At 51.9% G+C, this 24,634-nt stretch overlaps 5 protein-coding genes across 5 annotated transcripts; 3 read left to right on the forward strand and 2 right to left on the reverse strand.

Moving 5' to 3' along the window:
- The first annotated feature begins 1,514 nt into the window (after positions 1-1,514).
- On the forward strand, positions 1,515-2,231 carry LY79DRAFT_132220 (uncharacterized protein). The gene has a single exon (XM_060550873.1). The coding sequence runs from the start codon at positions 1,622-1,624 to the stop codon at positions 2,075-2,077; it is 456 nt and encodes a 151-aa protein (XP_060415715.1). The 5' UTR covers positions 1,515-1,621; the 3' UTR covers positions 2,078-2,231.
- A 6,241-nt stretch (positions 2,232-8,472) lies between these two features.
- On the forward strand, positions 8,473-9,174 carry LY79DRAFT_132242 (uncharacterized protein). Its single transcript, XM_060550874.1, has one exon. It carries the CDS (start codon positions 8,550-8,552, stop codon positions 9,105-9,107), a length of 558 nt encoding a protein of 185 aa, XP_060415716.1. The 5' UTR covers positions 8,473-8,549; the 3' UTR covers positions 9,108-9,174.
- Positions 9,175-12,504: 3,330 nt separating this feature from the next.
- LY79DRAFT_512209 (uncharacterized protein) lies at positions 12,505-13,546 on the reverse strand (the record flags this gene model as incomplete). Its single annotated transcript, XM_060554347.1, has 2 exons — positions 12,505-13,166; positions 13,306-13,546. The coding sequence occupies 2 exons, from the start codon at positions 13,544-13,546 to the stop codon at positions 12,505-12,507; spliced, it is 903 nt and encodes a 300-aa protein (XP_060415717.1).
- A 543-nt stretch (positions 13,547-14,089) lies between these two features.
- Positions 14,090-17,404, forward strand: LY79DRAFT_549053 (isoleucyl-tRNA synthetase). The gene is made up of 3 exons (XM_060557441.1): positions 14,090-14,281; positions 14,358-14,557; positions 14,614-17,404. The coding sequence occupies exons 1-3, from the start codon at positions 14,232-14,234 to the stop codon at positions 17,214-17,216; spliced, it is 2,853 nt and encodes a 950-aa protein (XP_060415718.1). The 5' UTR covers positions 14,090-14,231; the 3' UTR covers positions 17,217-17,404.
- Positions 17,272-19,880, reverse strand: LY79DRAFT_549054 (succinate-semialdehyde dehydrogenase). The gene is made up of 4 exons (XM_060557442.1): positions 19,267-19,880; positions 19,102-19,192; positions 18,662-19,031; positions 17,272-18,544 (listed from the first exon to the last, which is right to left on the reverse strand). Exons 1-4 carry the CDS (start codon positions 19,390-19,392, stop codon positions 17,530-17,532), a joined length of 1,602 nt encoding a protein of 533 aa, XP_060415719.1. The 5' UTR covers positions 19,393-19,880; the 3' UTR covers positions 17,272-17,529.
- Positions 19,881-24,634: the final 4,754 nt, after the last annotated feature.

Here is a 24,634-nt window from a genome sequence, read left to right on the forward strand (position 1 = left end):
GGCTTTCGAACGGCGTCGAGCTTGGGGCTTCACGCTTCACCTTCCCGAAAGCCTCCTTCTCTCTCACTCTCTCGCACTCTCTCGCACTCTGGACCCAGTGGAGTCGCGCAACGGTATTAGGAAAGGAACGCCCTAGGTGGAAATGGCACTCGCCGCCTCCTCCCCGCGGTACGGTTGGTGGGAGCGTGAGAATGCGCCGGTGGCATGGTTGGTCACGGCTGGCTTGATAGGACGAGCGCCCTCGCGACACTTTCTCGATGCGTGCACGCTCCGACCAGCCCAGGGCAAAGCCACACCCTAATACAAGCGGTCACGACAAAGCCCCCCCCCCCCCCCCCCCCCCTCTAATCGTCCCCGACTGTTGGGACGGTGGCTGACTGGGCCGTCAACTAGCCAGCGGCCCCTGCTATCATGCAAATTGGCTGGCACTATCCCTCTCCACATTGTCTTCGTTTCACCAGCATATGCCTGCCCACTGACATCTCTGTGTTTTGTCGATCTTCTTGGGCGCTACGGCAAGCCTCCAACAACAAAAAAACACGAGCCGGCAGTTATGCCCTTCGTTCCGCCTATCGGTCCGTAACATTGCGGAACAAAACACCGCTTTACCAACACCACCAAAACAACGGGGAACTTTCCGTAGTGGCGGACCGGCGCAACACCACACTGCCGGTCGTACTATGCTGTCTTGACCGACGAATCGCATCCCGTCACGCCCAGGTTCTGGAGCAACCCTTTACCGTCCACACAAGATGACCTCTCTTCACACGCCCGCCCGCCCGTTGATAAGTCAAGCCGCCAGTCCCCGAAGGAGGGCAACACAGCCGGGAACGGATGGGAGGGGGCAAGGCTTCTGCCTGTCCCATCCATCCGGGACAGCCTCTCCCTTCCGTCCTTGGTGGCTTTGGCGGGCAGTGGAGTAGGTAGGGGATGGGTATTTTTGAGTTACAGTCAGAAGCTTATGTGCAGCCCATCACTTCCCCAACCTTGGGTATCAGTCTGGTCGACGCCTGCGGGCTGACACACCCAGCCGTTGTGTTACCACCACCATCAATATCCATGGTGTAAAAAAGTTCCTATTCAGTGCTGCTGCTGCTGCTGCTGACGCTGCCTTTCGGTACCATGTCGTGTCACCACCACCGCCACCACCACCACCACCACCGTAAGCAACAGCGCAGCAGGTTGCGTTTGCTGACACCAAAAACACCTCGGCGACCGACGACGATGGCAAGATGGAGGTGCGGAACGGGAGATGCCCTGCTGTCTCTGATAATGACGGTCCGGCCATTATGGTGTGCGGGCGAGACAAGAAATGGCTCATCACACATCAGGTACTCCCGCTGTGGACATCAGACTACTCCGTCCGCCCCCCCTCCGAGAAGATACGGCCGGCTACGCGATGTAAGCTACATGTTCTGCAAGTACCCCTTCCCTACGGCGCGATGACCGTTTTCCATGACGGAACGTGCAAGTGAAGTACGGTAAAGTGAGGGGAAGAGAGACCCCGCTCACGGAAAGTGCACGGCGGGCACGCTGATTGGGTCTGGCCTTGTCCTACGAGCCGCCGTCACCACTCTGTCTCCCTCGCTCCAAGGAGAGAGGATGGATTCTGTGACGACACATGGTAGCGCTGCATGGTGATCGCCTTCCCATGCAGCCTTATCCCCCAACTCGGGTGCTACGCCTGCGGGTTTCACCTAGCAGTAGTAGTAGTAGTACGCCTATCATGTATTCGGTAACTCTCTGTACATCACCCAGATGGGCGGTCGGGTGTACATGGAGCTACGGTGTGCCCAAAGGATCCCCGACGAAGGCGGCGATGACGACTCACCACCACATCCCCGTCTGGCGGCAAGGAAGTTGCCTACGGACCACACCGTCCGGTTCTATCTGTTTGATTTCGAGTGAGCATCCACAACATGCAAAACTAACAAGCAAACAAACAGACAAACAAGCAAGCCTGCACACACCGCATGACCCGCTCTCTCTCTCTCTCTCTCTCTCTCTCTCTCTCTCTCTCTCTCTCTCTCTCTCTCTCTTCATCACGTCTTCTCCACTCAAGAAGAAGTGGGAATGAAGGTCGAAATGAAGTGCCCCATAGAAGGAAAAGAAGGAGAAGAAGAAGAAGAAGAAGTTTCGTCCCTGGTCCCCCCTCCGTACCGAGAACACCGAGCCCCTCCAGTCCAACCCCGTCAAGTAAACTAGCAACAGGGGTGGTAAACGATCACAGATGGCGGTCAGGCCAAACCCGGTATTTTTGCTTGATGATGGAACCTTTTGTGGTTGGTTTTTTTTGTGTGTCCCCCTTCCTATCCTTCCCACCCTTCTCCTTGCTTGGCGGTAAAGTGTGACTCACAATGTGTTGGCGGTCTACTACACGTTGGTTTACCGTCTACGGATATACCATCCCCACTCATCGAAAGTGACAAAGTTCTTCGATGTGGGTAAAGCAATGCCCCAAAACGGCCCCCAAGGCTGAGACTCTGCAAGACGGTGCGCGGATGCATGCATCCTCTTACAAGGCCGCGCGCCCGCACCGCATCGCAAGTTCAAACTTTTTGTCCAGCTTGCCCTACACACCCCCCCTTCCCCCCCCCTCCCTTGTCCGCAGGCTTGGGGTTTCTTGTTTTGGTTGGGTACGCCTACATTTCTAGCTTCGTGGAACTGGGCAGCAGTAAGCAAGCAGTAGCGCATGAAGATGCAATGTTTGCATCACGTCGGCGTCGATGGGCTCAGAGCCCCCTCTTTTTTTTTTCTTTTTTTTTCTTTTTTTTTTTAACTTTTTTACTTTTTTACTTGAGACTGTGTGCGCCGGGGCGGAGGAGAGGGACCCGAGCTGAAAGAAAGAGACGGAGAGGGTCCGGTACCGGTGTAAGAAAGAAGCGGAAATCCGACACTTGACGCATACTTCCACTTTCAATCTCCCTATGCCGCCCCCCCGGATCCCAACCCGCCCCTCGGGCCATGGGTGGAGATGAGTGTCGGCAAAGGGAAATGAAGAAGACGAAGCATAAAGAAGGATCCCCACGCACGTCGACGAGGAAAACGTCTAGAAGGAGCGGAGCCCGTGGGTAATGGAAGCTACTGCGTAAACCCGAAGGCTTCTTTCGCCACCCCCTTTTCTCGCTTACTACGCACTACACTCGCTCCTAACGAGGGGTGGGATGGATCACGCCACGCGAGACACGGCGAGGCTGGGATATGGCTGTCGGCCCAGCGAACCGCATGGGAAAACCCGTGGCTTACATGCCCCCGTACCGGTTTGCACGGTTTTTAGTAATTTGGGACCCATGGACCCCTCGTGGAAGGGGAGGCTCACTTCAGCTCAGCCGAGCGGTCCCTTGGCCTCGGCCAGCGCGAGATGATGGCCATGAGACGAAGATCAGACCGGAGCCGCCACGTCGGGAAATTTGCCTTTTGGTTCGCACGATGAACCGTGCGGTCCCTCTCGGGACGATTTTCTCACCGAGTCTGTGCGTGTGTGTGTATGCGAGTGTGTGGCTCACTCGCCCATTCGTTACGGATTACAATATAATGAGGCGTCGGAGGAGCCTCATCCTGTCGCGTCTCAACCAACACCCCCCCCCCCGTGGAGGCCCGGGACGTGTAATGTCAGGATCTGGATGGCCCTGCTCTGCCCTGCAATCCCGCCCATGCGGAGGGGAGGCTGATATGCGGGTCGGCCCAGAAGCCTTCTGCTCATTTCGGCGGCGCCGTCCTGGTTTTACGTTTTTTTCTTCTTCTTTTTCTTTTTTTTCCCCTCCCAGGTACACGGTATCACCAATGAACGGCCAGAACCGTTCCAAGGGACCGAGAGAGAGATCTTCGCCCTTACCCCAGCTTGGCACTCACCGTCCTAAGGCATACCGAATGGACGGTCAGCGGTGAGAGAAGGGGGGGGGGGGGGGGGGAGTAAGGCTGCGTACGGCGGGGGTAAACTACGTCAGGATGGTTGTTGAGGGCGCGTGTGCAGATATTCACCGACTCTCTCTCCCTTCCGTTTGTTGAAGAAAAGACTCCACAACTCGAGGAGGGGGGGGGCACCGACTTAGTACAACTACATACCCTCCTCTGACCGTTTGATCGCGGTTGGGGGGAGACGGGATATGATCTTCGTCATGCCGTGTCTTGGGCATCACGGTTGATATCCGTTATGCCAGACGTTTTAGCCTAGGTGATTTTTGTTGGCGATCAAGGGTCCAGCGAACACAAGGTCCCCCCCCCCCCCCCTTTTCTTTTTCTTTGTTTTTTTTTTTTTCCCCTGCTCGGCCCTCGGGCCAGAACCCGGGAGCCCGCGAACCGTTCTCGGCGGCGGTTCTAAAAGCCTGTTTCTCCTTTTATTAGGCCGCGTGGCCGAGCGGAGAATCAAGCGCCAAAGGATTTATGGTCTATAATCCCTTTTTCCTCTTCTTTTCTTGAATGAAAAAAAGAAAAAACCCGATAATTCAGCTCGCAGCCAGAAGAGGAACAAGTGGGCATCGCCAAGCGGATTGAGGAGGTCGCGGTCACCCCGGGATATCATACCATACTGTCCGGCGTCTTGCCTCTGCCCGCGTGGCGTTTGGATCTGGTCTGGGCCTTTGGTTGTTTCGCGTGGAACAGAAAATGCACGTCGCTATTCTCGGCTGTCTTTTTTTCCCTCTTTTTTTTCCCCTTACGCTACGGCCATTTCGTTTCGTTTCGTCTGTTCCCCCCCTTTGCGTCTGATGTCTTGGGATGTTCTAAAACGGTCCAAGACGATACCCAAAAAGAGAAACTACCCCCCCGCCCCCCCCCCCCCCCCCCCCGTTTCGAGATGCAGACGGCGTCCCATCCGGGGAGGGGGAGGCTTTCTGGTTACAACTAGGCCTTGGCGACATGCAAGTACGCAAGAATAGCATCCCGGAGGTCGAGGAGGAGAGCGGCGCATGCGTGGCTCGAGCAAAGGACATGCGAGATATCTTTGTCACAACGGCAGGTTTTTTTTTTTTTTCGTTTCACGAGGACGTGTGTAAGAGACTATGTCTTGACCCAAGATCAATACCGTACGCCCCCCCCCCCCCCCCCCCCCTCCTTCGGGCTACAATGTACGGTCACTGAGCCCGTGGTGTAGCGTGTACTCCGTACACTTACACCTTAAACGCTCTCGTCAATTTTTTCCCCCTCATTTTCTTTTTTTCCAGATGTATCTTGGTGTGAGATTTCGGCATGTTTCCGAGTGCCTCTCTCGTCCCCTTGTCCCTGCTGCCACATCGACCCGTAGACCAAAGTCGGTCGACAAAAGGTTGTGGAAATTGCGCGATGACTCGACGTTGCAAGGCAAACAGAAACAGGAAAGAAAAAACTAGAAAAAAACTAGCAATCGCAATTTAGACCCACCTCCGCGTCCCGCGGGTCTGTCTCGTACCAGAAGGCCGGGTCCGGGTTACGTCGTTGGGGGGGGGGGGGGGGCCCTTTTTGGGGCCACGGAGCAAAACGGGGCATTTCCGTGGGGTTTCTTACTACGTACTCCGTACTTTGAACCACCACTCGGTCGGTCCCCCGGTGTGGGCGTGGGAATGATGGCATCGTCACTCGGGCCCAACGACGCAAAACCCGCCGATCCCGTTTCTTCCCCCTTGTCAACAGACCCTCACGTGTGCATGTGTTGGTTCAAACTTGGCCGGGGGGGGGGGGGTTGGAGAGTGAGAAAGAAGGATGACTACCGCTGCCGCACACCGAGCCCCCGGAGTCCGATCAGGGTTTCGTTGCTGAGTAATGAAAGAAAGAAAAAATTCAAAAAAAGCGAATTGGGACGCAAGGCACGGCGCTCGGGACCCAGGGCGCATGTGGGAGAGAGTCGGCACACCTCGGCGGCTACTCGGCGGCGATGATGTGCGTGCCACGTCGCATCCAACGCGTGCCGTCACAGTTCCAATGGGCCGGTACTAAAAGTAGGGGGAAAGTTTGATAAGAAAAAAGGTTTACAGCGCCCTGTCTCTCTCTCTCTCTCCGTCACTCTCGGTGAAGCCCCACGACACGTCGTCATTCGTCCGTCTGCGGTGTGCGCAAGACGGAGGGCGTGGCTGCAAACAGCAGTCCATCATCTCCTTGACCCATTCAGCATCCATCCACCTGTTTCTCCTTCTTTCTTCTCCTTCGTCTTCTCTTCTCTTCTCTTCTTGCAACCCCCCCCCCCCCCCCCCCCCCGGGTTCACGTGCACTTACACGCAACAGAGAGGGAGAGACAGGGGCGCAAGGGGCGGGACGAGGCTAGAGCGCATGCATTCGCTTTGCTAGTCGGGCAAATATATGTTGTATCTGGTCAGCCCGGTCCGACCTTTCTGGAACCAGAGACGTCCCGAGGGAGGGAAGAGGCGGGTGGTTTTTTTTTTTTCTTTTCTTTTTTTTCCTTCTCTTCTTTCACGACCAACATATCGATCCCAGCGGTAAACGTCCATCGTCGATGTACACGACCTCACTTTGATCGGTTTTTTTTTTTCTTTCCGCGTCCATAGCGGCCCAACGAGGAGGAACGAAACGGGAAGTAAAATAAATAAAAAAGTTTATTCTGTAGTCTTCTCTGGGTAAAGTGGCATGGGAAAACGCGTGCCGGGCCCCCCATGACTCGGGTCTACAGGTCTACCACACCTGGGCAGGTGGGTTTGACTTCTCCAAAGAACACCTCCTGTTCGGCCGAAGATTCCGCATCGTAGCATTGGGGGCCTTTTGGGGGTCCTGTTTTACCCCTTCCCACCATTACGGATGGCGACCTGTGACAACTGTCGACGTCGCGAACCTGTCATTCCAACGACAAGAGGAAGAGAGAGAGAGGGGGAAGAGAGTCCTGTCATATCTATCCCCTGTCTCCGTCACCCAAAAAGGGACCCCCTCAGAGGGGCGGGCTGCCAACTTTGGAAGTCCTAGGACAGCTGTTGCCTTGGAAGAACCATCCTGTTCTTGGCCGCGTCCCTCGTCTTGGCGACCAACCAAGGAAAAAAGAAGGGGGAAACCACAACAGCAATATTCCAAAACCGATGCATGTTGGTCCGGAGAGGGCAGAGAGGGGGGAGGGGGAGGGGGAGGGGAGATGGACCGTGTCGCACGTGTACGGGAAACCCCATCACCTGATGCGTGATTCCGTTCCAAAACCCTGTTTTCACGCGGGCCATTTTTGTGCTCGGGTGGTGTTCGGCGGCTCTTGGCTGGCTTTTTCTTGGTTCGACGCCGTCCAGAGCCTTCCGCCCGTAGTGGCAGACAGAGAGAGAGAGAATGGGCGCCGTGTCTTCCCGACGGCGTGACGAAATGACGCGTCGAACATGATACACGATCACGATCTCACTATCGCCATTTCACGCATCCCACCTTGCGTGCACACCGTCGCCGTCTACCCCCCCCCCTGGCGTCATAACTGGAATACGGGGTTTGCGACCGTTTCGAGATGCCGATCCAGGTGCAAATCCCCCTCATGGCCAGCACGCCATGGCATGCGTCTCAAAGATCGAGCTTTCCCCAGGTTCTCTTGGCACCAAGACCGTATATTTCGATTCCCCCTCCCCGGACGGTGCCCGAATCTGGAGAAACGCTACCCCCCCCTCCCCAGAAAGCCGAAAGGGAAACAATATCAATGACACCCGAGACGGTGCCCAGAACATTAAAGAGGGAAACGGCAGTGGTTGGTTGCTTATTTTGAGAACTACTAGTATACTGCTTTCCCCCCGGTCGAGCCAATCGTTCGTGTGATTGGCTTTTAGTCAACGAACCCCGGGGGAGGGAGGGCGCAAAGCGGATATGGGGAGATAGTATCGGCTGTTGCGCAGACAAAACATTGGCATGTCTCAACGCCTCAAAATATGCCTTTGCTTTGAACGTCTGTTTCCCCTTCGTCTGTTGGCAACACCTGGGCGGTTCGAGGGCGTCTTCGTCCAAAAGACGACGTTCCGGCGGTCGAGACAGCAACCCCCCCCCCCCCCCCTTCCTTTCCAACCGACGCTTGCTCTCGTGTTGGTTGCCTCGACTGGTAAAGAAAGAGGTCCCTCGTACCGCAGGAAAAGGCAATAGATAAAGGACGAACCTGCGACAGGGCTGCTCAGGCGGCGAGAGCCGAGAAGGAGAGAGAAACGCGCGCGCGCGCACACACACACACACACACACACACACACACACACACAAGGCACAAACCCGTTCGAGTGGCTGAAGCACCGCTTGATACAGCCGGTGCCCTGTCTCTCTCTCTCTCGTCCGGGAAGCGTCAGCAAAGCCGAAGGCAGACCTTGCGAATACAGCCCTTCCCCCCCCCCCGGGCAGCGTTTTGTGACATTTCGATGAAGCCGCGGCGGCCCCCGACAGAAACGGGACGATCCGAAAGAGGGGGGCAAAAAAAAAAAAAAAAAAAAAAGGATGGGAGTGAAAATGGGGGGGAAGACGTCTCGATGCGCCGATTTGCACCTGCATGTCACCCACCCTACGCCCCCCCCAACCCCCCCTCCGGCCCCCAAATCTACAGAAATAATCGTCGGACAATTACCGCAAAGGATATCTCGCATCAATGTTTGCGTCGAAGAGAGCATCGCGCAGGGCGTGGGCACACAATGCATGATGCAGGTGTACGTTATAAGACGTTCATTGCTGCGGCTGGCGCGTTGTTCGAGCCCGCTTCTCGCGCCTTTTTTTTTTTCTTTTTTTCTTCTTCTTTTTTCTTTCTTTTTTCTTTTCCCCCCACAACGGTGAACTGCCTACTAACCCCTCCCCCGCATGCTGACGTGGGAGGTCTCGGCGAGCTGCTTCATCGGCTGCGTGGCCGTGGCAGTCGTCCCATTGAGGCCCCGGACAGCCGCGACTTGCGACCAATATGTGTGTGTGTGTGTGTGTGCGTGTGTGGTGTCCATCCGGGGGTTGTATCTTTGACGCTCGGTGACGTGTGCGTGTGTGAGCGTGTTTCTCTCTCTATCCAACTCCATCTCTCCGCACCCAGCATCGCCGCTGCTGCCGCCGCCGCCGTCGCTTCAGTCCTTCGCCCAAGTGGGATGCTTACTGTTGTTGGCAGGCTCGGCATCGTCAGCATGTCGAAAGACAATCCCGAGGTGACGGCTCGTTATGCAACCAATGGGCCGGCGGAGAGGCGCCAGGCAGAAAGGAGAGGCATCTGAAACATGCTCTGCTCTCCGCAATGATACGAATCCGACGCAAGCCTCCCAAAAAAGGATGGCAGAGTGCTGTGTGTGTGTGTGTGTGTGTGTGTATGAGTGTGTAAGAGCACAGCGCGTTCTCTCCCCCCCCCCCCCCCCCCCCCCCCCCGCGCGTCCGAGCTATGCCCACGTGGTGACGGGGAGGCTCAGAAGCAACGACCACATGCGCCTCCACCCCCGACGATCACACCACACGCACTTTCAACAGGGGTTGATGGACTGATTGCCACACCCGTCCCTCCGCAAACCTGATGGGGGCGCTTGGTAACGTTGCTCAGCGCGTTACGCACTCTCCCTGTAGGCTGGTGCTCACCGCAGACACGGGCGAGACCAGAACAAGAGGGACGAGGCCAAAGCCTCATGGTGGTGGTGGTGTTGCTGCTGCTGTTTCTCGCCTGATCAGCTGAGCCTGGTTTCGTTAGTCACCAAACCATCGGCTTTCCGCTTCGGGGATCAGCAGTCGCTACTGCAGGTACTACAACTATGGCGACGAGGCAACGTATCCGGTATTCCCGTTTGGGACTCTCTGTCCCAGTTTGCGTCCGGTCCGCCTTCGCTTCCCGAGACAGTATACTCGGCCCCTTGAAGCCATTCCAATTTCTCTCTGAGCCGCAGCAAGGGGACACGAGTCCCAGTAGAACGGACGGACAGACGGACGGACGGACGGGACGTATTGGGGAGGGCTCAACTTGCTTTGGCTTTCCAGATGCGGCCCTCGGCGGATGAAGTCGATGGGCTTGTTTCTCCGTAATCAATGCATTGTAACTTCCTCTATCCCATACGTTGCCGTCGTAGTCGTCGTCGTCATATGGTGGACCATCGATCCCGCCGCCCCGCCGGCCGGGCATGCCAGGAAGAGTGACCATCCTCTCGGGGACAGCTTATCTTCCGTTCTAGGCAAAAGGACAACAGTTTGCTCCGTCGGGGTTTTTTTTTTTTTTGGTTTGTTTTCTTAGCCCCGGGCGCGGTACCCTGGCCCCAAGGCCGCATCTGAGACGAGAGAACACGAATGGAGCTGTCTGTATCAGAGCGTCCGCGCGTCCCATGGCAAACGGTGGCACTTTACGGACATTTGTTGACGGTTTCATCTGGTCACTGGCCGTCCAGGATCCCGCTAATAAGCCAGCCCTGTCTGTACGGAAAGCGAGCATCAGCCGGCTTAGTGGGGGGTTCAGCCGGTTGATCGACCAGAAGGCACTGCACCTCGACGCTTTCAGAAGAGGCCAAATAACAACACGCCCATGTTTCCTCGGCTGGTATGCTCCCGGTGCGCCATTGGCTCGACGGAAACGCACGCCGTGCTATCTATCACTGCACCCATCCACGCCATTGTTCACACCCTCTCCGGGCTTCGCGACCCATGGTGGTGAGCGGTCATGTGGACTCGAGTGCTGGGGTTGGATTTGACGGAGAATTTGCCCTGCCTGTGCTGACGCCGCAAGCTCAGTCGATTCTCAACCCGTCAGCCTAGCCGAGCAGCCTCTCGAAACAGCCCATGTCATATCCGGACCATGCTCGATGCAGCTCTAGCCTGCGCTGTAATCAAACGACGTACGTATAGTGTCAGTCAGCCCGAGATGCTGTGTAATGACGACTGCACTGCCGTCCCTGCGGAGGATGGCTGATCGTCCTGTCCGACAATGCACTTCAGATGCTGCTCCAATCATGTCGTCAAACCACTCGTTCGAACCGTCCGACCACGAGTCTGTGCTGGGCCGCTCATACGGACGCTAGCGTACCTCTGCCTGTCAAGAAGGGTCACAGTCCGTGAGTCATAGCCGGCCGTTTCAACTCCGCTGAGACTGTCGCCGCGATAGTTTCCAAGGGTCACCTCCACCTAGCCTGCAGAGTTGACGGTATGCGGCGGTCCAGTCAGCTCCCTCCCGACGGCGCTCGGTGTGGTTGCGGATCTTGGTACTTGGTCGACATGTATCTTCTCAAGTTGGGTGTCGGTGTAGGTCGTGGGATCAGCCATCCATCGATCGCGTGGTGACAGGGTTGGCATCCATGTTTCCAGCCACGGAAACCAAGGCAAATAACATCCTTACCCTGGCATGATTTGGAAACAATTATCATCACCAGTGCTATAGCAGACCTCTTGAAGTGATTCAATCTGTCACGGAAGCTTGACAAAGGTTTGCTTTCGAGACAGCTGAGCTACGTTTAATGGCATGTGTCATGCCCGCTGGGAGTTCGTCCATCCTTGGTTGTCAACCCCCCCCCCCATACGGGAGCTCGGCCAATGCTAGACAACTACCGTTCGAAAGCTCGAGAGTAGTGGCGACTGCGACACAATGCGCTGAGCCCCGAAGTTGCGACCGCGATCTCGCGATCACCGGAGCCAACCCCATCGTGGGTGTCGTAACGTTGAGGCAGATAGGAACGGCGGCGTGCAACGCCAAGGAACTTGTGCGACAGCAGCCAAGAGGAGGGGCGGCGTAGACCTCAACTGATGATGTTCACGATTCCAATGGCTTGGGAAATTTGCAATGCTAACTTGGACTGGGAGGTGAGGCCTAACCTGAGTCGTACCGTCGTAAAGCACCCGGGCATCAGCTAATAAACTTTAAGGCCAAGCCAGCGTCCAGTACCTATTTACAATCACCTTGGGGTCCCTTGGGGCCAGTTTCAGTCGTCGCCGATCTAGTCGAGTATACTTGCCCGAGCGTTGTTGTCAACACATGTTACACATGCCTCTCCAGATAGACACTCCGGCATCATGCCGCGTGGTAAAGCGCTAAGAGCCCGGAACTCCCGGCGGACTGAACGGCGATTACAAGCGCGTGTCATGCCTCGCTCAGAATACTGTGCCGGCACCCATAAGACGACGCCGGGTGTCTCTGAGGTAGCCCGGTGATAGAGTTCGGATTGGTCATGCCTCCCTCCACCCCGGCACAACGCAAGGCCAGGCTTGCGGCCTTGTTTCGACTCTGGAATCACCTTTCGTGACATTGATGTTTGAATGCTCTGATCATGCTTGTAATTGTAAGCACACGACAGAGCCGCAACGAAACAGATCGCCTATTCTCGCTGCATCTCGATCTGTTCAAGGAAGACGTCTCACGATTGTTGTGTGTCTATTAGAAACAACTTGGCTAGTTCTTTTTGGGGGGGCACACGAAACAATAGGTGGGGAGCAGCCCCCCATGCCCGGTCCTCGGTATTCCGGTATATGCGATGCATCCCAGCATATGACAAGAGGTGTCAACTGCCGATCTGAAGTGGCCCATCATTGTGCCATCGAGCGACGTTCCCGGGGCAAGGAACACGAGCTCTCCCTGTAGCAGGGGGCCCTCTATTTGTTGCCCGATGGGGGGCGGTTTGAACTCCCCTGCTCAGACGGTCACTTGCTTGCGCCTCAAGATGCGTCCTCCTCGGCACCAGGATTCGGCATCTGGGTAGAACTGATCCAGTTCTCCATGCTGGCTTGACCAGCGGGCTGCTTGGCGTTCCCCGGTCCGCTCGAAGACGCTAGTCTTAGACCATGCCGCTTCTTGACGACGAGGCAGAGCACGCGTCCATAGATGGCAAAACCTTCGTATGAAACATCCATGGCCATCTTCTTCTTGTCATCGTCGTCATGATCGCCGTCAAACCCACCGCCCCTCTTCTTGATGCGCTTAGAAGGCGGGGAAACATCGTCCTCGGAATCTATTTCGATCGCCGAGGTTACATGCCCAGCATCATCGCCCGAAGGCATCTCGTCATCGGCGTCAGGGCCGCGAGGTTCCCCGCGTTGTCTCTTTGACCGCCGAGGCCGGCTTGTTTCATCGACGACGGGGATCCGGGAAAGCCCACCGGCATCGCCCTCGGATTCGCTCTCCTCTCGAACGGGCACCGCGGCACCGGAGCCTTCGGCCTCCATGTCCAGATCGATGGGCGCATCGTTTGTTTCGCCAATCAGCTTATTGGAGTTGGACTGCAGCCTGCCGGTCGCCTTGTCCCGGAAATGCTTGTGCTTAGTGAGCAGTGAGTGGCGAGTGTTGGTCTCAGTAAGGAACATTGACACCTCGAACTCATCTGTTCAATAAGACGATCAGCCAACTCTATTCAGTTCGAGGGGGGAAAGCCTAGGTCTGGCTTGTTGTAGCAATGGAAGAAAAAGTGGCCGAGCCGGCAGCAGTGACAGCAAGCAAGGCCGCGAAACGGCGTGACGAACCTTGAACGACGACATCTTTGATGCTCTTCTTCTTGGAGCTTTTCTTCTTGGTGCGCTCCCTCTCCTTTTCTTCGCGTAGTTTCGGCAGCACCAAATGACGAACGCTTTCGATGACCTTGGGCAATATGGGATTCCGAGGGTTCAGGAGCCAGCTCTGTGCCAAGGCCGGATTATCGAGATATATGCGACATTCGAGGACGGAATACTTGGTGATCCTCAGATACCGACGGAGTGGCGCCATTGATGTTCCAAAGGAACTGGGTTACAATATCGGGTGTGGGGCGTATGAAGTACAGGTATGAGATCAGACGTGTTTGCTGGGGTGTCTTTTGCACCATGAGCAGGGAGGTTTCTGTCAAGGTGTGGTAGGGGTAACGTAACGAGGCCAAGACCAAGGCGATGACTGAGAGGGAAAAAAGGTGGCTGTAGATGTTGCGTGCCGATGTGTATGGTTCAGCGAGATCGACTGTGAGCATGCAAGGTCGTGTGGTGGTATCTGTGAAGAAGAGAAGTTGTGGTTACCTGGGCCTACCCCAGGTAGGTGAGTAAGTGAAGCTCAAGGCGTGACGTCGAGCGAGAGGGCCCCCACGGCGCCGATGTACCTTTCCCGGATCCACCTGCACGCAATTGCGGTTTGGACAGGGACGTGTACTTGGGTTCCCCGTGCGGTTGCTTATGCGGGACCGCTGCACGAAGCAGCAGCAGCAGCAGCAGCCTACGACCTCAGGCACACAGCAACCCAATTGGCAGATCAAACCTTGACCCACTTAAATTTTATCGGAATCGCGTTATCCACCCGCTGCATCGTGTCGTTTCTCATCGACAGAGAGAGAGAGAGAGAGAGAGAGAGAGCTCAGCATCCCCCAAACTCCCAAGTGCGCATTGCGGCTTACATCAAACCTTCCAGTGATGCTTACAAAGCGATCATGTCCAAGTCATGGGCGTCGACACTGAGGTTACCCAAATCCACCTTTCCGTAAGCTCTGACCCCCGTCCGGCCCTCCTACCTCCGTCACCGCCCTCAGCTGACCCGTGACTCGGCCCGCCCTCAGACCGCGCCCGCTCTCGCAGTTCCGTGCCGACTACCTGCGTCGATCCGCCGACGACTTTTACCAATGGCAGCTATCCAACGAGTCGAGGCCCGCCTTTGCTCTGCATGACGGCCCTCCGTACGCCAATGGAGGCCTTCATGTTGGTCATGCCTTGAACAAGATCCTGAAGGACATGATCAACCGGGTCAAGGTCCAACAAGGTTGGCCGCCATCAGCTATCTTGGCCTTCGTCCGTGGACTGACATCGCCCTCGCAGGTTACCGGGTACGATACAGACCTGGCTGGGATTGCCATGGGCTCCCCATCGAGATGAAGGCCGTTGGCACCTCCGGTGGCAAGGACATGACCGCGACCGAGATCCGCAAGGCTGCTAGACAGCTCGCCTCTGCCACGGTGCTGGAGCAGATGGACGGTTTTCGATCATACGGCGTCATGGGTGACTGGGATGCACGATGGACGACCATGGACCCCGACTTTGAGATCAGACAGTTGCGCTTGTTCCAGCAGATGGTCCGTCGAGGTCTCATCTACCGCAAGAGCAAGCCCGTATACTGGTCGCCATCGTCGAGGACCGCGTTGGCCGAAGCCGAGCTGGAGTACAACGAGAACCACGTCTCAACGGCAGCCTATGTGAGGTATCCAATCATTGGCGGCCCGTCGTTGAGCGGCGTCTCCGGCCAGCTGTACGCCATTATCTGGACCACCACGCCTTGGACGCTTCCCGCCAACAAAGCCATTGCTATTCACGAGGACCTTGATTATGCCGTCATATCTGCCAACGGAGCCTCGTATCTGACCGCCGTCAGCCGACTGGAGGCCGTAAAGGCTCTCTTCCCCGAGGAGGAGCCCCAGGTCGTCGTGTCGTCCATCAAAGGCTCCGAGCTAAAGGGATTCAAGTACCACAACAGACTGCAGGGTGTGCAGTCCGCGCCGCAGCCCGTTATCCATGCAGACTTTGTCTCCGCCGACTCGGGAACCGGTCTCGTACATATCGCCCCGGGCCATGGTTTTGAGGACTACGAGGCATGTGCGCAACTCGGCATTGACGCCTTCGCTCCCATAGACGACGAGGGGAATTTCACCCGTGAAGCCTTCCCTGATGCCCCCGAAAAGTTGACCGAGGCCTCTTCTATTCTCAAGGGCGGCAGCAAGGCTGTTCTCGCCCTGATCCAAGACGACGTCTTGAGCGCCGCAAAGTACAAGCACAAGTACCCCTACGACTGGCGGACGAAGCAGCCCGTTGTTATGCGGTCCACCGCTCAATGGTTTGCCGACGTTGACAGCATCAAGGACGACGCCGTCGACGCACTGAAGGACGTCAAGTTCGTGCCGGCCTCGGGGCGCAACCGCCTCGAGAGCTTCGTCGTCGGCCGCAGCGAGTGGTGCATTTCGCGCCAGCGTGCCTGGGGCGTGCCCATTCCTGCCCTTTACAACGCCGACGGAGATGCCGTTGTGACGGAGGAATCTGTAAACCACATCATCTCCGTCATCCAGCAGCGCGGCATCGATGCCTGGTTCTCCGATGCCCCCGACGAGCCTGCCTGGGTCGCCCCGTCTCTCAAGGGGCAGTTCCGCCGCGGCACCGATACCATGGACGTCTGGTTTGACAGCGGGAGCAGCTGGACCGAAAGCAACGGCCAGGCCGATGTCTATCTCGAAGGGTCTGACCAACATCGCGGCTGGTTCCAGTCTAGTCTGTTGTCGTATGTCGCCGCCCAAAGAGCCGAGAGCGACGGGGCAACTCGGGTGCAGCCCAAGTCCCCCTTCAAAACGCTCATCACCCACGGATTCACCCTGGACCAAGCTGGCAAGAAGATGTCAAAGTCGATTGGCAACACCATCACGCCTGCCCAGATCATGGACGGCACTTTGCTGCCTCCGATCAAGGTCAGAGGCAAGGCCAAGGTCGCCGGCGCCGGCCCGACGCACGAGGCTCTGGGTCCAGACGCGCTGCGTCTCTGGGTGGCCAGCTCCGAGTACACCAAAGACGTAGCCGTCGGCCAGGCGGTCCTCAAGTCTGTCCACACGATTTTGGTCAAGTACCGCACCATCATCAAGATGCTGACCGGCTCGATGCACGAGTCGGCGCGCACCGCCCCCACGACTGCCCTCGACCACATCGCTCTCGTGCAGCTGAAGGACGTCACGGAGGAGGTCCACAAGGCGTTTGCCGCGCACGAGTTCTACAGGGCCTTCAACGCCTTGAACCGCTGGGTGGCCAACGACCTGTCGGCCTTTTACCTGGAGGCCATGAAAGACCGCCTCTACTGCGGCGACGGCGGCGGCGTCCTGGAGCCCATCTTCCTGGGCTTCCTCCGGATGCTGTCGCCCATGACCCCGCTCCTGGTCGAGGAGGCGTGGGACCACCGTCCCGAGTTCATGAAGGCCGACCGAGCTCTCCTTCACCCCCTGTACACCCCGCACGACGCCCCGATCCACGACCGGCCCCCCTCGGCCGTCGGAGAGGAGTCCCTCCGCAAGGACCTCCCGGTGCTCATGTCCGTCTCCGGCGCCGTGAAGGCGGCTCTCGAAAAGGGCCGGCTGGCCAAGGTCCTCGGCTCGTCGCTGCAGTCGTCGGTCGTCGTGACCACCGAGGACCAGGCGGTGGCCGACGTCCTGGACAAGTACGGCGAGGAGGAGCTGCAGGCCATGTTCGTCGTGTCGTCCGTGGAGACTAACGTGGAAGTGGCCCCCGGGGCCGCGTGGCGCTACGACGAGGCGTTCGAAGTCGACGGCGCAAAGGGGACCGTCTCGGTGCTGCCGCCCAAGGGGCACAAATGCCCTCGTTGCTGGCGGTATGTCGCGCCGAAGGAGGACGTTCTCTGCGGTCGCTGCGAGGATGTCGTATCGAGCTTGTAAAAATAGACAGACCCGTGTATAGATGTGTTGCAAATAAAGAAAAAGAAAGATACCCCTCATGATGATATCAAGGTTTTCGAGAACCAAGTTTACTTCCAAGTGAAAGATCTAACGTTCTCTCTCTCTCTCTCTTTCTCACATACAAACACACACACACGCACAGACATACAGGACAAGGAGAGGCGACGGCAACTGACAAGCCACTGAGCAAGGTATCATGGACGCATAAATTTCAACTCCAATCCCAAGGTCGCCCCACTAACTAGTCTTCTTTTGTATTTCTTATTTTCTTTTTTTACATTTCCCCAACACCCTAGTCTTGAAGAGGCTGGCCCATGCCGCCGTACGTAATCATCTTGGTGACCTGGTACTCGGATACACCGTACAGGGAACCCTCGCGGCCGAAGCCGGACTCCTTGACGCCGCCGAAGGGCGCGGCGGGGTCGGAGATGAGGCCGGTGTTGACGCCGACCATGCCGACCTCGAGGTGCTCGGCTACGCGGTGCACGCGCTGGATGTCGCGGGAGAAGAAGTAGCCGGCGAGGCCGACGTTGGTGGCGTTGGCCAGCGCGACGACCTCGGCCTCGGTGTCGAAGCGGAAGAGGCCGGCGACGGGGCCGAAGGTCTCCTCGCTCGCCATGGCCATGTCGGCGGTCATGCCGGTGACGACGGTGGGCTCGTAGAAGTTGCGGCCGAGGGCGTCCATCCTGCCGCCGCCGACGACGACGCTGGCGCCCTTGCGCTCGGCGTCGCGGACGTGGGCCTCGGCCTTGTCGACGGCGCGGTCGTGGATGAGGGGCCCGTGGGTGGTGCCCTCGGCGAAGCCGTTGCCGACGGCGAACTCGCGGACCTTTGCGGCGAACTTGTCGGCGAACTCGTCGTAGACGCCGCTCTGGACGTAGATGCGGTTGGCGCAGACGCACGTCTGGCCCGAGGAGCGGAACTTGGAGGCGACGGCGCCGGCGACGGCGGCGTCGACGTCGGCGTCGTCGAAGACGATGAAGGGGGCGTTGCCGCCCAGCTCCATGGACAGCTTCTTGAGGGTGCCGGCGCACTGGCCCATGAGGAGCTTGCCGACGCCGGTGGAGCCCGTGAAGGAGATCTTCTTGACGGTCGGGCTGGCGGTGAGGGCGGCGCCGACCTCGGGGGTGTTGCCGAGGGCGGTGACGACGTTGACGACGCCCCTGGGCACGCCGGCGCGGTGGCCCAGCTCGGCGATGGCGAGGGAGGTGAAGGGGGTCTCGCCGGGCGCCTTGCAGACGACGGTGCAGCCGGCGGCGAGGGCGGGGCCGATCTTGCGGGTGATCATGGCGGCGGGGAAGTTCCATCTGGACGCCGTTCAGTAAGTCATTCGGTGTTCTATCCAAAATATTCCCCATTCGCCAGTTTTCGTTCACAAATGGCTAGGTCTGGCTGAAAGGGGGTGCGGGGGATAGGCGGCTTACGGCGTGATGAGGCCGCAGACGCCGACGGGCTCCTTGACGGTCCACACGCGGTTCCCGGGCACGGAGGAGGGGATGGTGTCGCCGTAGATGCGGGGCGCCTCCTCGCTGAACCACTCGAAGAAGTTGGCCGCGTAGGTGACCTCGCCCTTGGCGTCGGCGACGGGCTTGCCGTTCTCCCAGGTGATGAGGGTCGTCAGGTCTTCGGCGTTCTCCATCATGAGGTCGTACCACCGGCGCAGCAGCTTGGAGCGCTCGCGGCCCGTCTTGGTGCGGAAGGTCTCGAACGCGGCGGCGGCGGCGGCGATGGCCGCGTCAGTGTCGGCCTTGGCGAACTCGGGGCACGACGCGATCTTCTCGCCGGTGGCCGGGTCTGTTTGTCGGCAGTCAGTTTTACCCGGGGAGGGGGGAGGTTGCTGATGAGACATGCAGGCTGGGCTTACCGTTCACATCAAACGTCTTGCCGGACTTGGCCTTGACCCATTCGCCGTCGACATAGCAGACGTCCTGCTTCAGCAGTGACGGGTCTTTGAGCTAAGAGGAGGAGGTGTGTGTGAGCGAACCATGCGGCTTGCGAATTGGATCGCGGCAGGGGCCTGTGTGTTTACCTTGGGAACCATGGTGGAGGCGGCTCTGAGGGCAATTGGGATGACCGGTGTCCGGACAGATCGAAACAAGGTCCTTGGTACGAACCGTGCCGCCGGGGCGACTGCTTTTTGTAGTACGATGGGCATGATGGGGAGCTGAAGTAGGGTGGAAGGAGGGCTGGAAAGAAGAAGAAGAAGAAGAAGCAGAAGTAAAGTAGAAGAGGAAGCTCTCGGCTCGTTTACTGCTAGAGCTGTGGAAATGCCGGGAGCCGGGGCGTCTGTTTTGGATGAAGTTGAGGACCTCTTAGTGTTCCGGTGCTAAAGCGTGAAGCTTCAACGCTTCCTTGTTGGCGACGAGCTAGTTAGCAGAGGAGAGGCAATTGAGAGTATGGGACGTCTCTCTCTGGGGCAATTCACGTTGTCGAGGCTCTCCAATGGCAGCAGATATGGTGGTATCGCTCAGGCAAAAGCAACAGTCGAGTATCACGATATTTGGCTGCAGAGCTGCGCGCATCCGGGTGACGTTCGATGACGTCCCCCCACTTAGCTGACCGTGACCGGCCCGGTTGGTGATATCAGTGTGTGTTAAGATAACGCGCAGTGCCGGGGCGGGGCGACTAACAGATGATAGGTACGTTCTGGTGTCGAGCTGTTCCCCTGGTACAGTCTGTTGCGTTGGCAGCGTCCAAAACCCATTTTTTAGTCTGTGCGCTTGCGCCACACAAATGCAACACCTATGCAAATTTAGGTTTTTTAGGCAGCAAAATACAAAATCTATATTTTAGTAATATTTAATAGTTATAATTTAAAGACATATAATAACAACAATAATAAGGGCATTTAGACCTATATAAAAGCCACTTGTTAGTAATAACCTTTTCTTTATATATAATAGCTAGCCTACTAGGTAACTAAGTTACTAAAGCTACAGGAGTAGTCTTAGACACTAACTATATGTTTATTTAAAGGAGTAAAGTCTATAAAGTCTATAAAGTCTATAATAACCTCCCCTTTATTATCCTTTACTATTACTATTAAATAAATATACCCTTAAATAAATAAAATAGTACTAAGGTTAAATAAGGATAAGTAAAAGAAAATAGTGTAAATACTAAAGTCCTTTAAAAAAACTAATAAAAAAATTACTATATAGATAGGTTATAGTACCTATATAGTCTAGTAATAGTGTTATTATTATAAAATAACTAGCTATATAGTAGTTTATTTTCCTAGTTAGTAAAGCTATATAAAGTTAAAAGTATAGTAACTATATAAGTTATTAGAGCTCTTTACTTACTATAATAACTTTACCCTTAAAGAAATATAAGATTTCCTTTATAAGTAATTTAATATAAAGGTATATAAGTTAAAGATTAGTTAGTAACTTTATAAGGCTAGTTAGACTTTAAAGTCTATTTATATTATTACTACCTAGAGGAATAAGGTATTATAGTGTAGCTAGATATATACTATTTATAGGTACTACCTAAAGTAATTAGTATTTATTAATAAGTTAAGTGTTAATAAATATATAGGCATATAAAGGACAAGCTAAGCACTAAAAGGTCTAGTACCTTATTAAAAGGATAAGCTTAAATATAGGCAGTAATACTAAATACTTTTTACTTTTACTATAGATAGTATATTTAATATATTAATATACTTAGGCTTAATAAATAGTAATAGGTTTATAGTGTAAATAAAAGAGAGGGTTTTACTTAAGTATAGTACCTTTTTTATAGTAAAGTTAGTTATTATTATAAATAATACTAGCTTCTATTACTAACAAGATATTTAAGAGGTATATAATTTAGCTAGTGTATAATTATTATATTTACTACTATACTTACTTAACTTTAACCTTATTAAGGAGGTATTTAGTAACCTTAAAAAGCTTTTTTATAAGTAGTACTTAGTATAGAATAAAGATAAAGGGGATTTACAAGAATTTAAAGAGTTACTTTATAACTATATAGCAGAGGTTAGTTAAAGGATAAAGTAAATAGAAGGGTATTTTTATTACTTATTTATTAACTTTAATAGTATATAAGGGTTATTTAATAATATATTAATTAATAAAGAAGAATTTAATAATAGTAGTAAAGTTAAAGTTACTACTATAACTAGTAAAAAAAGTACTATTATTAAAGCAGTAATAAAAGAAAAAAACAACTATTAATAGATAATAAAGAAATCTAACTATAGTAACTACTTATTTACTTTTACTACTAGCCTTATTATATTACCTTTTATTACTTTTATATAAATCTATTAATAACCTATTATTAACTACTTATATTAGGTTACTAGCTTTATTACTATATAACTTATTAAGACTAAAGTTATTACTATTAAGCTTATTATATATTATAAAGTTAAAAAAGCGTTAACTTATATAGATAATAGGTAATAATAAATAGTCTAATTATAGAGGTAAAGATATAAAGAGAGTATTTACTATACAGAGGTTAGTATAGTTATAACTACTAGATTTAATTTAACTAACTAAATCTCTTTTTCTTAAGGTTACCTATTACCTTATTAGTTATAGTATTTATAAAAAAAAGCTTATTAATATTATTAACTTTATTAACTTTATTAGTAATATATAGTAATTTATACCTTTAGTTAAAGCTAGTAAAGTTATATTTACTATACTTATAATACTATTAGGTAAGTAAGAAAGTCTTAATTAACCTTTATATAGTGTTAATAAAGGACATAGGTATACTCTTCTCTTTATACTACTCTTTTAGTATATACTAAATAACTACTAGACTTAATAATAAGCTTTATAATTACTAAAGGGCTACATTAGTATTACCTTTATAGCCTTATTATTACCCTTTAACTTTAAGAAACTAGCTAGTAAAATCTTTTAACTCTAGTAACTATACTATAGGTAACTACTCTCTAGGTTATAAGGGTAATAATAATAGTACTTTAACCTCTTTTACTATATAAGGAGTTTATAGTACTAGTAATAAAGTAATTAATAAAGTAATAAGTAAGTAATAATAAAGTTAAATTAAAGATAGCTACTAGTAAAAAAGTAGTTAATACTACTACTAGGTGTATAAGTTAACTTCTTTACTACTAAAAGATAAATTAACTACTGTGTTACTAGTAGAGTTATTTATAGTAGGTAGTATAGGTCTACTAGTAGGATTTTTACTTCCTTTAACTACTACTACAGAAGGTAAATTACTTATAATTTTACCTTATATAGGCATCTTGTTTTTTAATTACTACTAAGTAACTATAACTACTAGGCCTAGTAGTAGGCTTTTTAAAGTTACCTTATAGTAAAGTATTATATCTTATTAACCTTTAAGGTTACTAGTAAGTAACTTATAGTAGACTTTATTAATAACTAAATACTAGTTAGTATTATTACCTACCTTATTACTATTATAGTAACTTACTTAATTTATATACTAATAATACTTTATTAGGTCTTACTATAGGTCCTTCTTTATATTCTTCTCTTAGTTAATTTTATCTCTTATTAAACTTATTACTGTTTTTTTAATAATTTTATATATAATAGCTAGCTACTATAGTTAGGTTACTTACTATAGTTAGGTTACTTACTATAGTTAGGTTACTTACTATAGTTAGAATACTTACTATAGTTAAAGTACCTACTATAGTTAGAGTACTTACTATAGTTAGGTTACTTACTTATTAACTTTATAACTAATTATAGTATACTAAATACTAATATAGATAAACTAGTAAAGTATATAAGCTTTATACTAAAGAAGATATCTTAAGTCTAGTAGCCTAGGTTACTTAGTTAGAAGCTAAGTTTAGCCTATAGTAAGGCTAGCTACTTACTACTTACTTTACTAAAGTTATTACTATAGTAGATATTATTTTTTACCTTTATAGTTTTTTTTTTTTACTAAACTTAATAGTTATTTATAACTTTAATAGTAGGTATTACCTACTAAGTTACCTTTAAAGGTACTCTTTTATTTTTTTTAAGATTTACTTCTTTTACTTTAACCTAATTATTATACTTACTAATACTTAACTTATTAACTACTATACTATTTAAAAAGGCTAAACTTATAGTATAGTAACACTATTAAACTAAAGGTTAAAGGTAAAATAGATTATTACCTTAGTTAGTAGTAGTAGTAGTAGAAGGGTAGCTACTACTATAGCTACCCTTTATTACTACTATAATAATAATAGAGTTTATAATAGTGTTTTAAAGGGGTTAAAAGTAAAAAGCACCTATTATATAGGCTCTTTATTATTATTAGTAAGCTTACTACTATTACTATTATTATTATTATTATTATTATTATTACTAACCTTTTTTTTATTAATAGTTACTTTTATTAACTTTTTTAGTGTCTTAAGGGTTATTATTAATTTTTTTACTACTACTATAGTAACTACTAGCTTTTATAGTATTTTAATAACTATTATTAACCTTATTACTACTACTATAAGGTACTTAATAACTATATATAATAATAATCCTTTATAAGTAGCCTTATAGGCTTAAGTGCTATTAGCTAGTAGCGCTAGTAATACCTTTATACTACTAGGGGTAGTATCCCCCTTCTTCTTTAGCGCTATTATTAAACAGTAATAGCAATAAGCTTATTAATTAAAGCTATTTATACTACAGTATCTACGCGACGTAAAACAATTTAAAGGTATGTGGCCACTTGGCAAGGTAACCCCCCTGTGTGACCCTAACTAGGGTGGTTGTTGTGATGGTGTTGCTAACGCATGGACTAAAAAGTAGGTTTTGGACGCTGCCAACGCAACAGACTGTATAGACCCCACTAGAGCTATGACACTTACTCACTTGCCACACCAGCAACTCATTCACTCACTCACTCACTCGCTCACTCACTCACTCACTCAGCACTCGCTCAGCACTCGCTCACCTACTTAGTAGCACAAACTGCTTGATCAAGATGCTTCGCACTCATTGCAATGAACCGGAAATCGTATTAGACCAGCCAGTGCACATCTCCCACCTCGATATTGGACGTAGAATGACGCCAAATGTCCCTCCCTCCCATCTTGTCGTGCCGCTAGAGCTTCCTGGTGTTCGTCTCATCCACAAACAGCCTTTTGCATCTGGGAACCTCCGCACATGACTCTTGCTTGATCCTCGTGGCTCATCGCCAACCTCATTCGGCCCTGGTGCTGCTACTCTCGCCACTTTTTTTTTTTGCCATAGCGATGGGGGAGAAGAATAACAAGAACAAGAACGAGAAGAAGAAGAAGAAGTATTTGCTGTTCCCCCGCATCCTACACACCTGCAGGCCAAGTTCTTGCTCCCAAGACCCGTCTTGCCGCTTTCCGCGGTGATCTCGCCCGTTTCTGACCAGCTCAACCGACCTGCATGCCGTCATGG

The sequence above is a fragment of the Colletotrichum navitas genome (genome assembly GCF_030913465.1).
Source record: "Colletotrichum navitas strain CBS 125086 chromosome Unknown LY79scaffold_19, whole genome shotgun sequence".
Lineage (NCBI taxonomy): Eukaryota > Fungi > Ascomycota > Sordariomycetes > Glomerellales > Glomerellaceae > Colletotrichum > Colletotrichum navitas.

Excerpts from the sequence above, each read along its gene's own strand:
- LY79DRAFT_132242 (XM_060550874.1), top strand. The coding sequence starts at position 8,550 with ATGCATGATGCAGGTGTACGTTATAAGACGTTCATTGCTGCGGCTGGC.
- LY79DRAFT_549054 (XM_060557442.1), bottom strand. The coding sequence starts at position 19,392 with ATGCCCATCGTACTACAAAAAGCAGTCGCCCCGGCGGCACGGTTCGTA. Across the intron at positions 19,032-19,101 it reads CAAGACGTTTGATGTGAACG|ACCCGGCCACCGGCGAGAAG; the intron begins GTAAGCCCAGCC and ends GCCGACAAACAG. Across the intron at positions 18,545-18,661 it reads GTCTGCGGCCTCATCACGCC|ATGGAACTTCCCCGCCGCCA; the intron begins GTAAGCCGCCTA and ends AACGGCGTCCAG.
- LY79DRAFT_132220 (XM_060550873.1), top strand. The coding sequence starts at position 1,622 with ATGGTAGCGCTGCATGGTGATCGCCTTCCCATGCAGCCTTATCCCCCA.
- LY79DRAFT_549053 (XM_060557441.1), top strand. The coding sequence starts at position 14,232 with ATGTCCAAGTCATGGGCGTCGACACTGAGGTTACCCAAATCCACCTTT. Across the intron at positions 14,282-14,357 it reads TTACCCAAATCCACCTTTCC|ACCGCGCCCGCTCTCGCAGT; the intron begins GTAAGCTCTGAC and ends GCCCGCCCTCAG. Across the intron at positions 14,558-14,613 it reads CCGGGTCAAGGTCCAACAAG|GTTACCGGGTACGATACAGA; the intron begins GTTGGCCGCCAT and ends TCGCCCTCGCAG.